The sequence below is a fragment of the Schistocerca piceifrons genome, chromosome 1, assembly GCF_021461385.2.
Source record: "Schistocerca piceifrons isolate TAMUIC-IGC-003096 chromosome 1, iqSchPice1.1, whole genome shotgun sequence".
Classification (NCBI taxonomy): Eukaryota; Metazoa; Arthropoda; class Insecta; order Orthoptera; family Acrididae; genus Schistocerca; species Schistocerca piceifrons.
Window position 1 is genome coordinate 1,164,809,245 of NC_060138.1, and position 14,274 is coordinate 1,164,823,518.

A 14,274-nucleotide genomic window follows, 5' to 3' on the forward strand; every position below is an offset into this window, starting at 1 on the left:
AAGACTGCACTGTAGTTCCTTCTCTAGATTGTTGTACAGATGACAAAATGGTATATATCAAAATAGATGACAGAGAGATAGAGAAACAATTAAAATCGCTCAAAAGAGGAAAGGCCACTGGACCTGATGGGGCACCAGTTCGATTTTACACAGAGTACGCGAAGGAACTTGCCCCCTTCTTGCAGCGGTGTACCGTAGGTCTCTAGAAGAGCGTAGTGTTCCAAGGGATTGGAAAAGGGCACAGGTCATCCCCGTTTTCAAGAAGGGACGTCGAACAGATGTGCAGAACTATAGACCTATATCTCTAACGTCGATCAGTTGTAGAATTTTAGAACACATATTATGTTCGAGTATAATGACTTTTCTGGACACTAGAAATCTACTCTGTAGGAATCAGCATGGGTTTCAAAAAAGATGCTTGTGTGAAACCCAACTCGCACTATTTGTCAACGAGACTCAGAGGGCCATAGACACGGGTTCACAGGTAGATGCCGTGTTTCTTGACTTCCGCAAGCCGTTTGATACAGTTCCCCACTGTCGTTTAATGAACAAAGTAAGAGCATATGGACTATCAGACCAATTGTGTGATTGGATTGAAGAGTTCCTAGATAACAGAACGCAGCATGTTATTCTCAATGGAGAGAAGTCATCCGAAGTAAGAGTGATTTCAGGTGTGATGAGCAGGGGAGTGTCATAGGACCGTTGCTATTCACAATATACATAAATGACCTTGTGGATGACATCGGAAGTTCACTGAGGCTTTTTGCAGATGATGCTGTGGTGTATCGAGAGGTTGTAACAATGGAAAATTGTACTGAAATGCAGGAGGATCTGCAGCGAATTGACACATGGTGCAGGGAATGGCAATTGAATCTCAATGTAGACAAGTGTAATGTGCTGCGAATACATAGAAAGATAGATCCCTTATCATTTAGCTACAAAATAGCAGGTCAGCAACTGGAAGCAGTTAATACCATAAATTACCTGGGAGTACGCATTAGGAGTGATTTAAAATGGAATGATCATATAAAGTTGATCGTTGGTAAAGCAGATGCCAGACTGAGATTCATTGGAACAATCCTAAGGAAATGCAATCCGAAAACAAAGGAAGTAGGTTACAGTATGCTTGTTCGCCCACTGCTTGAATGCTGCTCAGCAGTGTGGGATCCATGCCAGATAGGGTTGATAGAAGAGATAGAGAGGATCCAACGGAGAGCAGCGCGCTTTGTTACAGGATCATTTAGTAATCGCGAAAGCGTTACGGAGATGATAGATAAACTCCAGTGGAAGACTCTGCAGGAGAGACGCTCAGTAGCTTGGTACGGGCTTTTGTTAAAGTTTAGAGAACATACCTTCACCAAAGAGTATATTGCTCCCTCCTACGTATATCTCGCGAAGAGACCATGAGGATAAAATCAGAGAGATTAGAGCCCACACAGAGGCATACCAACAATCTTTCTTTCCACGAACAATACGAGACTGAAATAGAAGGGAGAACCGATACAGGGACTCAAGGTACCCTCCGCCACACACCGTCAGGTGGCTTGCGGTGTATGGATGTAGATGTAGATAGATTATATAATGGTAAGACAGAGATTTAGGAACCAGGTTTTAAATTGTAAGATTTTTCCAGGGGCGGATGTGGACTCTGACCACAATCCATTGGTTATGAGCTGTAGATTAAAACTGATGAAACTGCAAAAAGCTGGGAATGTAAGGAGATGGGACCTGTATAAACTGACTAAACCAGAGGTTATACAGAGTTTCAGGGAGAGCATAAGGGAACAATTGACAGGAATGGGGGAAAGAAATACAGTTGAAGAAGAGTGGGTAGCTCTGAGGGATGAAGTAGTGAAGGCAGCAGAGGATCAAGTAGGTAAAAAGACGATGGCTAGTAGAAATCCTTGGGTAACAGAAGAAATATTAAATTTAATTGCTGAAAGGAGAAAATACAAAAATGCGGTAAATGAAGCAGGCAAAAAGGAATACAAACGTCTCAAAAATGAGATCAACAGGAAGTGCAAAATGGCTAAGCAGGGATGGCTAGAGGACAAGTGTAAGGATGTAGAGGCTTATCTCACTAGGGGTAAGATAGATACTGTCTACAGGAAAATTAAATAGACCTTTGGAGAAAAGAGAACCAATTGTACGAGTATCAAGAGCTCAGATGGAAACCCAGTTCTAAGCAAAGGAGGGAAAGCACAAAGGTGGAAGGAGTATATAGATGGTCTATACAAGGGCGATGTACTTGAGGACAATATTATGGAAATGAAAGAGGATGTAGATGAAGATGAAATAGGAGATATGATACTGTGTGAAAAGTTTGACAGAGCACTGAAAGACTTAAGTTGAAACAAGACCCCAGGAGTAGACAACATTCCATTAGAACTACTGACGGCCGTGGGAGAGCCAGTCCTGACAAAACTCAACCATCTGGTGAGCAAGATGTATGAGACAGGCGAAATACCCTCAGACTTCAAGAAGACTATAATAATTCCAATCCCAAAGAAAGCAGGTGTTGACAGAAGTGAAAATTACCAAGCTATCATTTTAATAAGTCACAGCTGCAAAATACTAACATGAATTCTTTACAGACAAATGGAAAAACTGGTAGAAGCCGACCTCGGGGAAGATCAGTTTGGATTCCATAGAAATATTGGAACATATGGGGCAGTACTGACCTTACGACTTATCTTAGAAGAAAGATTAAGGAAAGGCAAACCTAAGTTTCTAGCATTTGTAGACTTAGAGAAAACTTTTGACAATGTTGACTGGAATACTCTCTTTCAAATTCTAAAGGTGGCAGGAGTAAAATACAGGGAGTGAAAGGCTATTTACAATTTGTACAGAAACCAGATGGCAGTTATAAGAGTCTAGGGGTATGAAAGGGAAGCAGTGGTTTGGAAGGGAGTGAGACAGGGTTGTAGCCTCTCCCCGATGTTATTCAATCTGTATATTGAGCAAGCAGTAAAGGAAACAAAAGAAAAATTCGGAATAGGTATTAAAATCCATGGAGAAGAAATAAAAACTTAGGGGTCGCCGATGACATTGTAATTCTATCAGAGACAGCAAAGGACTTGGAAGAGCAGTTGAACGGAATTGACAGTGTCTTGAAAGGAGGATATAAGGTGAACATCAACAAAAGCAAAACGAGGATAATGGAATGTAGTCGAATTAAGTCGGGTGATGCTGGACAAGAAGAGAATAGAAGCTTTCGAAATGTGGTGGTACAGAAGAATGCTGAAGATTAGATGGGTAGATCACATAACTAATTAGGAGGTATTGAATAGAATTGGGGAGAAGAGGAGTTTGTGGCACAACTTGACAAGAAGAAGGGACTGGTTGGTAGAACATGTTCTGAGGCATCAAGGGATCACAAATTTAGCATTGGAGGGCAGCGCGGAGGGTAAAAATCATAGAGGGAGACCAAGAGATGAATACACGAAGCAGATTCAGAAGGATGTATGTTGCAGTAGGTACTGAGAGATGAAGAAGCTTGCACAGCATAGAGTAGCATTGAGAGCTGCATCAAACCAGTCTCACGACTGAAGACCACAATAACGAGCTGAAAGGATAGGAGGAAACCACACTAATCTTTACTGATATCACAATCAACACTGCAGCAGCGATCATATATGCGGACTCATGTGACTGTTAGACAGCTCACAAAAATGTTGAATGTTTTGTTAGGAAGTTCTCACACCGTTATGAAGAATTATTTAAACGTGTCATGAGTGTACATTTGCTGGATTTCCAGACTACCGGTACCTACTCAAAAACAGAACAGAGGTGGTTTCTGTAGTTTATGGATACAGTGTGTCCAGGATGAAGGGAATGATTGACGGAAAACCATCATCCCCGACAATGAATTTGGGTCTATTATTATGACCCTGAAATGAAAAGACGGCATTCAGAGTAGTTTCAAAAGGGAGAGACTCATCTGATAAAAACACATGTCCCAAAATCAGCCAATAAGTCCTTAGTGAACACATTTTGTACTACGGCAGCATGGCGTAAACACATCAAGTTCCCAGAGATTAGACTCAACAGCTGATGAAAGGTCATATTCCAGAGAAATGAAGGGAACTCCACAGAAAGTGAAAACTGAACCATGAGAATGCGTGGCCTAATGTTGTAGTATCTGTCACGATGTTTTTAGCCAATAAGGGCTCCTTCTGTATAGCCCTGATCTAGCCCCACGTGACTTGTTTTGTATTGTTCTGCAAAAAAAGGATCTCAAAGGATGACAATTTGACTTAGCAAATGTCGATTGAAGGCTTTAGAGCAGTGGTAATCAACCTGGCCCCTACTTTCTGTACCTCTACCTCATAAATTTTATAAAGTAAAGTTACGTTGCTACTTTATAAATCACCATAACTGTGAAACCAGTTGGCAGTTAGAAAATTTAACTGCTAACAGATACAGAAAAGTGGGCATTTAGATGAGATGATGGGATAAGTGTGTCACTCTTAATAGTGACTACATTGGAGGGAAAGTATTGATTGATTACTTGATGATAAAGTTATTTCAGCATCAGTCTCAGTCTTTGTTGAACAACCCTCGTGCATTAATGACCTGACAGACAGTATTAATAGTGATGCAAAAAAGTAGTATTCTGTGACTGCAATATCTGTGAGTCACAAATAGAATTAGTCAAATTGTACAAATACCTGAGTGTAACAATTTGTGTGGCTATGAAATGGAATGAACACACAGGCACAGTCACACATAATGCAGGTGACATACTTCAGTTTGTTGGTAAAGTACTGGGAAAATGCAGTCAGCCTACAAAGGATACTCCTTGTAACATACTCATGTGAGCTATCCCATAATATTAATTATGTGGAACTGATAACAGATAGGAATAACAGTGGTTATTGAATGTATACAAAGAACGGCAGCAAGATTGTTGCCTTTGACTCACAGGAGAGATTCACAGAAATGCTGAAAATCTTGAGTTGGGAGACACTTGAAGATAATTGTCAACTATCTCACAAAAGCCAACTTACAAGATTTCAAGATCTAATATTAAATGAAGAATCTAGGAATATACTACATAGAACATGGAATTGACAGAAAAACTAGGGCACTCATACAACAAATGAAATCTCAGAACATTTGAGACTTACACAGCGGTCAGACAAGGAAATCATCTCCCACAACTATTCAACAAGGTCTAGGTCAAAATATCATACAACAGGAAGGGATACTGTTAGGAAAAATATGCAAACAAAACAACATCTGAAATGCCTGGCATTTGCAGATAACTTGGCAATATTCAGTAACAACAGACAAGAAACTCTGGAACACTTAAATGAAGTTTCTGCCAGCACAGCTCTACAGATATTGTACACATCTAATCTAATCTAAATCTGACCAGCCAGAACATTATGACACCTACCTAATAGCCGGTATGTCCACCTTTGGCACGGATAACAGTGGTGACACATCGTGGCATGGAAGTAATGAGGCATTGGAGGTTGCTGAAGGAAGCTGGCACCACATCTACAGTCACAAATCACCTAATTCCTGTAAAGTCTGGGGAAGGGGGTGATGAGCTCAGATGCCATGTTCGGTCACGTCCCAGATGTGGTGATTTGAGGGTCCAGCACATCAACTGGAACTTGCCACTGTGTTTCTTGAACCACACCATCATACTGCTGGCCCTCCAAAGTGTTGCATTATCTTGTTGAAAAGCGCCACTGCCATCGGGAAACATGGGCGTCATGATGGGGTGTACGTGGTCTGCAACCAGTGTACATTACTCCTTGGCTGTCATGATACCTGGCAAGAGCTCCACTGCACCAATGGATGCCCAAGTGGATGTTTCCCAGATCATAATGGAGCCACTGCCAACTTGTCTCTGCCCCACAGTACAGGTCTCAAGGAGCTGTTCCCCTGGAAGATGACGGATTCACGTCCTCTCTTCGGCATGTGAAGAAGGTGTCAGGATTCACCAGACCATACAATGCTCTGCCAGTGCACCAGCATACAGTGCCAATGGTCACGTGCCCATTTGAATCATAGTTGCTGATGTCATGATGTTAACATTGGCACATGCATGCCTGTGGAGGCCTATCGTTAGGTGTTCGGTGCACTGTGTTTTCAGACTTGTACTCTGCCCAGCATTAAAGTCTGATGTTAGTTCCGTCACAGTTTGCTGCCTGTCCCGTTTTACCAGTCGGCCCATCCTACAATGTCTGACATCTGTAATGAGAGGTCGGTGCCAAACTCCACAGTGTCTGGATGTGGTTCCACCTTGGTTTCGCTACATGTTGAAGGCAGCACTCCTGGAAAACCTGACAAGTTGTGCAGTTTCCAAAATGCTCATGCTAAGCCTCTGAGCCATCACAATCTGCCCTCAGTCAAACTCAGATAAATCGCATGCCAGTCCCATTCTACACAAAGGCAGCATGCTCACTAATACTACATGCAGTGTGTCTGACTAGCAGTCATTCCTCGCCATGTGATAGTGCTATCACCTTAATGAGTTTATATTGACTTTAGGTCAGTGGTCATAATGTTCTGGCTGATCGGAGTATAATGCAATACATGGAAAGAAAGAACAACACCACACAAGCCAAGCACACCAAATATGGAAAGATTAAAAGAGTGAAGAAATTCAAATATATATGTAATATATACAAATACGAAGATTAAGTAAGGTGTCAATGTAGAACAGAAAAACTTCAGCAAGGTAGAAACTTAAGGTGTGTGTGAGGTTATTTGGGCGAGAATCAGTTTCAGGGGTGGGCTTAAAATAACTGGACTCTTCTGTTGCCCACCAAAATCATCTCCTGATATAATTGAAAACTTTAGAGACAACCTCAGTTCACTTGTATGTAAGTTCCCCAATCATACTGTAGTCATTGGTGGAGACTTTAATCATCCAACAATTAATTGGGAAAATTACAGTTTTGTTAGTGTTGGGTGCGGTAAGACACTGTGAAACTTTACTAAATGGCTTCTCTGAAAAAGCACCTAGAACAGATAGTTAGGAACCCCATTCACAATGGAAGTATGTTTTATGTACCAGCAACAGGTTGACCCAACCTCTTTGAGGTTGTCCACATTACAACTGAAAACCATGATGTGGTTGTGGCAGCAATGATTACCAAAATACGAAGGACAACTAAAACAAGTAGAAAGATATTTATGTTCAGTAAAGTAGATAAAGAAATCAGTAGTGTCATATCTCAGTGAGGAACTTGAGACTTTGAACACAGGGTAGGAGCATGCAGAGGAACTCTGGCTCAAATTTAAAAGAACAGTTGAGCATGTTCTGGATAGATATATACCCAGTAGAACACTTCATAATGGGAGGGAACCTCCATGGAATACAGCCACTACAAAGAAACTTCTAAAGAAACAGATTACTGTGTAATAGGTGTAAAACAGCGCATAGGGTTATAGATAGAGAGATGCTGAATGAAACACATTTGGCTGTCAAGACAGCAACGTGTGATGCTTTCAATGACTACTGTAGCAGAATATTGTCAAGTGATCTTTCACAGAACTCAGAGAAGTTCTGGTCACATGTAAAGGCTGTTAGTGGCACCAAAGAGTGTAGCAAAGCAGAAGTTGAAATGCTTAAGTCCATTTTCACATGTTTCTGTATAAAGTGAAACCCAAAGGAATTGCCCCAATTTAATCCTCGTACCACTGAAAAGGTGAATGAAGTAATTATTAGTGTTAGTAGTTTTGAGAAACAGCTGAAATCATTACAATTGAACAAAGCTCCAGGGCCCGATGGAATCCCTGTCGCGTTCTGTTCTGAATTTGTGGCCGAGTTAGCCCATCTTCTTACTGTAATCTATCGTAGATCCCTCAAATGAAACTCCATGCCCATTTTTTAGAAAAAGGCACAGGTCACAACTGTCTAAAAGAATGGTCGAAGAAGGGGTCCACAAAACTACGGCCCAATGTGCTTGACATCGACTTGTCGTAGAATCTTAGAGCATAGTCTACGCTCAAACATAGTGAGATATCTTGAAAAGAATGACCTCCTCAATGCCAACCAGCATGGGTTCCGAAAACATCGATCATGTGAGACTCAACTTGCACTTTTCTCACATGACATACTGAAAGCATTTGATCAAGGCAATCAGTTAGATGCTATGTTTCTTGATTTCCAAAAAGCATTTGAGTCAGTACCGTACCTACACTTATTGTGAAAAAGATGATCATTTGGGGCATCAGATGAAATTTTTGCCTGGTTTTCGGACTTTTGGTAGGGAGGACACAAGTAGTTATCTGGGATAGGTTGTCATCATCAGATGTAGAAGTAACTTGGGTGTTCCCCAGGGAAGTGTGTTGGGACCCGTGCTGTTTGTTTTATATATTAATGACCTTGCAGCAAATATTAATACTAACATCAGGCTTTTTGCAGATAATGCAGTTACATATTATGAAGTACTATCTGAAAGAAGCTGCATAAATATTCAGTCAGATCTTGATAAGATATCAAAGTAGTGCAGAGATTGGCAACTTGCTTTAAATGTCCAGAAATGTAAGATTCTGCTCTTCACAAAATGTAGTATCGTGTGACTATAATATCAATGGGCCACTATTGGAATCAGTCAATTCATACAAATACCTGAGTGTAACACTTTGTAGGGATATGAAATGGAATGTTCACATAGGTTTGGTCATGGGTAAAGCAGGTGGTGGACTTCAGTTTATTGGTAGAATACTGAGGAAGTGCTCAAGTGTGTGGGACCCATACCAGTTAGAACTAGCAGGGGATATTGAATGTATACAGAGAAGGGCAGCACAAATGGCCAGAGATTTGTTTAATCTATGTTAAAAAGTGTCACAGAGATACTGCAGGAAGTGAACTGGAAGACTCTTCAAGATAGACAGATAGTATCCTGAGAAATTGTATTCCCAAATTTTGAGGAACTGGCTCTCATAGGGATTGTGGAGCGCACACACACAGAGGCATTCAATCAATCATTCTTCCCGCACTCCATATGTGAATGTAACAGGAAGAAACCCTAATAACTGGTACAGTGGAGTGAATCCTCTGCCATGCATCTCATGGTGGTTTGCAGGGTATAGATGTAAATGGAAATGTAGAAATAGATGCTAGAGTCAAATTCAGTTTATTCAATAAAAAAACTAAGATATGGATAACTAAGGGAATTAAAATGTAATGTAAGAAAAGAGGGAAATTTAATTAAAGGCCAAAATAAGTCAAGATCCGGCATTACTTGCATACTACAAAAATGCTGCAGTATTTTAAGAAAATTCAGGTGTTTGTCCAGAAAGATTATAATTTGCCATTGTTAGACCTCTCTATAACAATAATGACTCCTCAGTTTTAAAGAACTATCTCCCAGTGCCATCCTTATATCAATTTTTAATATGTTTCAGACAATAAGGTACCCCAGGGTTGTCACCCGCGTATGTGATAATGGAGCCTTTAGCAAATCACAGATTGGATTTCAAAAGGGCCACCCTACTGAGACAGCTATTTATACATTTACTGAGCACTGAATAAAATCTTCACACTGTAAAATATTGCCATTCGGATATGCTGTGTCTTAATAGTTCAGTACATGCCTTAATTCTTACTTAAGATACAGAATGCATCCAACTTCACATTTTCAAGCCTTCCTGTAGAATCTTCACTTTTTTTTAGCATTAATGAGCCTCATTGTTTTCTTTGAATGTTTCTGAAACATTCAGGAAATCGCAGTTTGGGTTTCAGAAGAGTTCCTCGTTTACATATTCACTCACCAAATTTTACAAGCTTTAAATAATAAAGAACTGCCAGTTGGTATTTTCTGCGACCTCCCTAAGACATTTGACTGTGTGAATCATATTATTCTCCTTGATTAATTGAAGTTTTATGGGAATGATAATATGGTCAACCAATGGATAGTGTCATACTAACAAAATAATGCAGAAAGTTGTACTTACTAATTCAACCAATATAGTCCGGGGATGTAATTTTGACTGGGAAGAAATCATGAATGGCATTTCCCAAGACTCAGTCTTAGGTCCACCATTGTTCCTCATATATTTAAATAATCTTCTGTCTAATATACAAGAAGTAGAATTAGTTCTTCTGCAGATGACACTAGTATTGCAATCAATCCAAGCATACATACAGAAACAGAAGAAATAGTAAAAAATGTTCGTAAAAGTCTCATTGACTGGTTTTTTGCAAATGGTCTCACTCTCAATTTTAAAAAGACACACTGCATTCAGTTCTGCACATCCAGCGTACTATGCCAATGATAAATGTAACACATGATGAAGAAGTAACAAATAGGGCGGAAATTTCAAATTTCTTAGGTGTCCACATTGATGAGAATATAAACTGGAAAAAGCACATTTTGGGACTCCTAAAATAACTTAGTTTAGCTACATCATTCAGTGATGTCATATGGAATTATGTTCTGAGATAACTTGTCTGTAAGAAGGAAAGTCTTCATTGCTCAAAAATGTGCTTTAAGAATAATATGTGGTCCTCACCCATGATCATCTTGCAGACATTTGTTTAATGGAGTTGGACATTTTAACTGTTGCATAGCAGTGTATTTATTCTCTTGCTGTTTTGTAGAAGAATTTCTGTTCTTGTAGTATGGTGTGAGGTGGTGGGTAGGAGTTACTAACACACATCTGTACATTGAAAAAAATCCTTACAAATATTCAGCATGTTGCCATATTTACATAATAATTTGTGATGTGAATGTAAAATGGCTCATTCCACATCATTATGATTTATTGTGCAAAATGATCCAGGGAACATGAAACTAACTAGCTAACTAACTACACTGTATATAGAGCTATATTACTTTATGTGACTAACAGTATATTATGATCTGACAGTGCATTTCCCATCATATAAGCAAATGTTTCTTTAGCTTCTGCACGTTGTATCAATACTTTATGTATAAGCGTACTATTGTGTTGAGCAGCTCAGGTAGGGAAATCTATTACTGATACTAAATTATAAGTGGCTAACAGCATCTCTACGTCACTTTTCCAGTCAGATTTTTTAAAAGAAGTTTACACTACATCACCATAAATTAATAATCCCCTCTTTTTGTCTAACAGGCAGTACAAAAACTTTCAAAATGTTCATGAAAATATATTAATTACACAGTGGGGATGTGATACTGTAACGATCACATTTGTTACATTTCCCAATATTAACTCACAAGTATATGCTTCTATATTCTGATCAATGGAGAATTTACTTATTTCTACATTTTTGTTTTTATGTCCCTTTTTTGTGATTGTGATAATGCCTGTATCTGTATTGGATCTTCATGAATATGCAGCTAATTTATAACAACTTAAATTAAGAATTTCTATCTTTGTGATTATATGGTGTTTAGATAAAGAAGTCAGATCAATTCCTTTCCAACTACTAAGAGCTTCCAAACAAAATAACAACTCATTTATTTCTTCCCCTCCCCCCCTCCCCCCCTCCCCCATTTCCCCCTCTGCCATAGTATTGTGATGAAGCAATTTGCATTCACATTTCTCTCCATTCCTATAAGATAAACTCAGAGTCTCTGTCAGTTTAATTTCCTTTAATAATTTGCAGATGTTTCACCTGACCAGAATTACCAGAGGGATTTGCCTTTGTATATTGGTGGCCCCCATATCTTTTCTGCTAAGCGATCTGATAACTTGTTCTTGACCATCTTATACAGGTATAGGCCACGAGGAGTATATCCACATCTTCCTGCAGCAACACTTGGAAAAGTGTATCCAAGTCACATGTAATTCTGTGTTCCCCCCCCCCCCCCCCCCAGATCCCCAAACTATCAACAAATGTTCTCCTATCTGGATACTAAGAATAGTCACATGACTTATGATGTGGTACACTGAAGTTAATTTTTACTGTAGCTGCTGGTCTGCACTCCTCTCATGACTGTGACCTAGAGGCAGAACTTTTCTGTTCCTGTTTTGTTTTTCATAAGGCTTAGTTGTAAATTTTGTAGCATCATTATGTTGCAAACTACATTCCTTTATATCTTTCTTCTCTAATTCTGGTAGCGAGTAAAATATTTTGCTTATGTGAATTCAAACCTGCCTACAAAACTTTCCCATCTCTGCCCTTTCCTTGTCACATTTTCCCAGCTTCATTATGGCTGATCGATTTTATAAAGCACTGACACTAGATACGATAAAAAAAACAATAGATGTAATGAAATAGAACTTTCTGTTGCTCTTTTTGAATGATTCACTTTTCACACCATATTACCTGTTTTAACACAATACTCACACTTTTGTTAATGTAACTACAGGTTTAAAAGTAGATTTTAATTTCATAATTATTTACGATAGAAGTATCCACAATGAACTTTTAGGCCAATCTTTCCCTTTCAGAACTTGGAAAGAGAGCAAGTATTGTATTTTTCTTTATGGGTAGGTGAATCATAATCTGCCTTTCATATTTATCCTGAATGCATGAGGTTGTTTTCTCTGGCAACTAAATTAGAAAGCAAGCAACTGTGCAGTGCGGTGCAGTGAAACTGTTTTAATTTTTGTCTATAGGAACAGCAATGACTATGATCTCTTCACTTGCAATACATCACCCACTTTTAACCATACCTGAGGAAGACCAATCAGCATGCAGTGAATGTTCAGTTCCATCCGACTGTGATTGTTTTACAGATGCTCAAAAATCAAATGAGAAAAAAATTACTTATCAGAGCAACAGTAATAATGTCATAGGGGAAAACAAGAGACTTTTGTTGCCTGGTACTAGAAAGACATTGTCAAACAGAAAAAATAACAAGTATGATGAAACTAAAGATAGTATTTTTGCTTGGAGGTTAATGACCATTAGAGAAAAATTAGAGGTTACCCTTTTAAATGTATATCTGTCCATAAGCAATATACCAGAACCAGATGGACTGCAGGATTTCATAAGACGACGTCAAAGAGCAGCGGAGTTTACATCAAGATTCTGCAGAAATTATCTGTATCAGTTTCATCGCCAGGTATGATCTCCAAAAGTATAATTACTTGATATTAAACTAAATTTACCTTTGTTTTTAATGTTTTGATTTGTAAAAGAAGTAGTAAAATTGTTTTGCTATGTCTCTTCCTTTTGCTAGAATAATTAATAATCTACATACATAAAAATTGTGTGTGTGTGTGTTTTTTCCAGAATAGTTATAGAATGCCTTTAGTGAAGTGGTCGAAAATGGTGGTAATTGCGTTATATTCATGGTATTTCAGGTTGTTAGGCTGAATGGTAACATGCTCGATGACAATTGACCCAAAGGGGTGGGTTCGGGTGTGGGAGTGGAGTGTGGGAGATACTGGGGTTCATATCAAGAGTAAGAAAGGGGTGAATGTAAAACATGTTGAATGTGTGGAACAATTTCAGCAAAACGTAGCACAAATCTCAATTGCTTTCTGGAAAAACACTTGCAATGAGACTACATGTAAGGGGGTGTGGGAAAGTGATCACTTCGGCAACTATAAAAATGACTGACATGTCATATCCAGAGGCCTTTGGTGTCATTGGCTGATTTAGTCACAGTGCTGGTGAAATTTGACCTCCATTGCCAGGGTTGCATAAAAACAATTAGCAGACAATGCCAGGTACTCAACCAATAATGTGTACATCACAAAGCAGCTTATGAGCACAGCTCTGTGAGGATTTGGACAGTTGTCACTTTTATGTGCAGGGAGGTGACAACATTGTTAGGAAATTGTAATGAAATATTTAGTCACTTCTAGAATATTAGTGCATTTTGGAAAGAACTGATAAAGCTACGTTTACAACTAGGCCCTACAAGCCACCATTCATTGTGTGTCAGAGTGTACATTGCATGCCAGTATAGTTTTCCTCTCTTCCTTTTGCGTTGACATATTGGACATAAAAATTTTAATTTCTAAACATTAAACCAAATTTCTTTAATCTGCCATAGTGGTCATAATACCAGATGTATGTTGGAAGGTGTAACACATTTATTTGATGTATTTTAGAAAATGAGCCCTTAGAATTTTGTGAGTGTGACTCTTCACATGCTTTCCACCTTCAATCACACCATACAGTTACTTCTAGATGCTTGACAGTTGGGACTCATTGTTGATTGTATAATCAACCGAAATAAGCTCTTTTCATTTTAGTAACATTAATTGCACTTCATTTATTTATGTTGAGGATCAGCTGGCTCTCTTTCTTCAGTCCAGTCAGATATCTGTTAGCCACAACTTGGGGGGATATTTTCCAGAATGAAATGTGTTGTACCAGGACTTGAACCCAAGACTTTTGCCTTTTTGAGGCAAGTTCTC

General features: G+C 39.0%; 1 protein-coding gene across 8 annotated transcripts in view; it reads left to right on the top strand.

Annotated features, from left to right (window-relative positions):
- LOC124781255 overlaps window positions 1-14,274 on the top strand; it is a 186,948-nt gene that overhangs the window by 7,443 nt on the left and 165,231 nt on the right. For all 8 annotated transcript variants that reach the window (XR_007015951.1, XM_047253846.1, XM_047253845.1 and 5 more), the window contains exon 2: window positions 12,520-12,968. Coding sequence is in view for 7 of the 8 variants with exons in the window: in XM_047253846.1 (XP_047109802.1) it covers window positions 12,528-12,968 (441 nt within the window). In the remaining variant the exon portion in view is untranslated. The remainder of the gene's footprint in view (window positions 1-12,519; window positions 12,969-14,274) is intronic.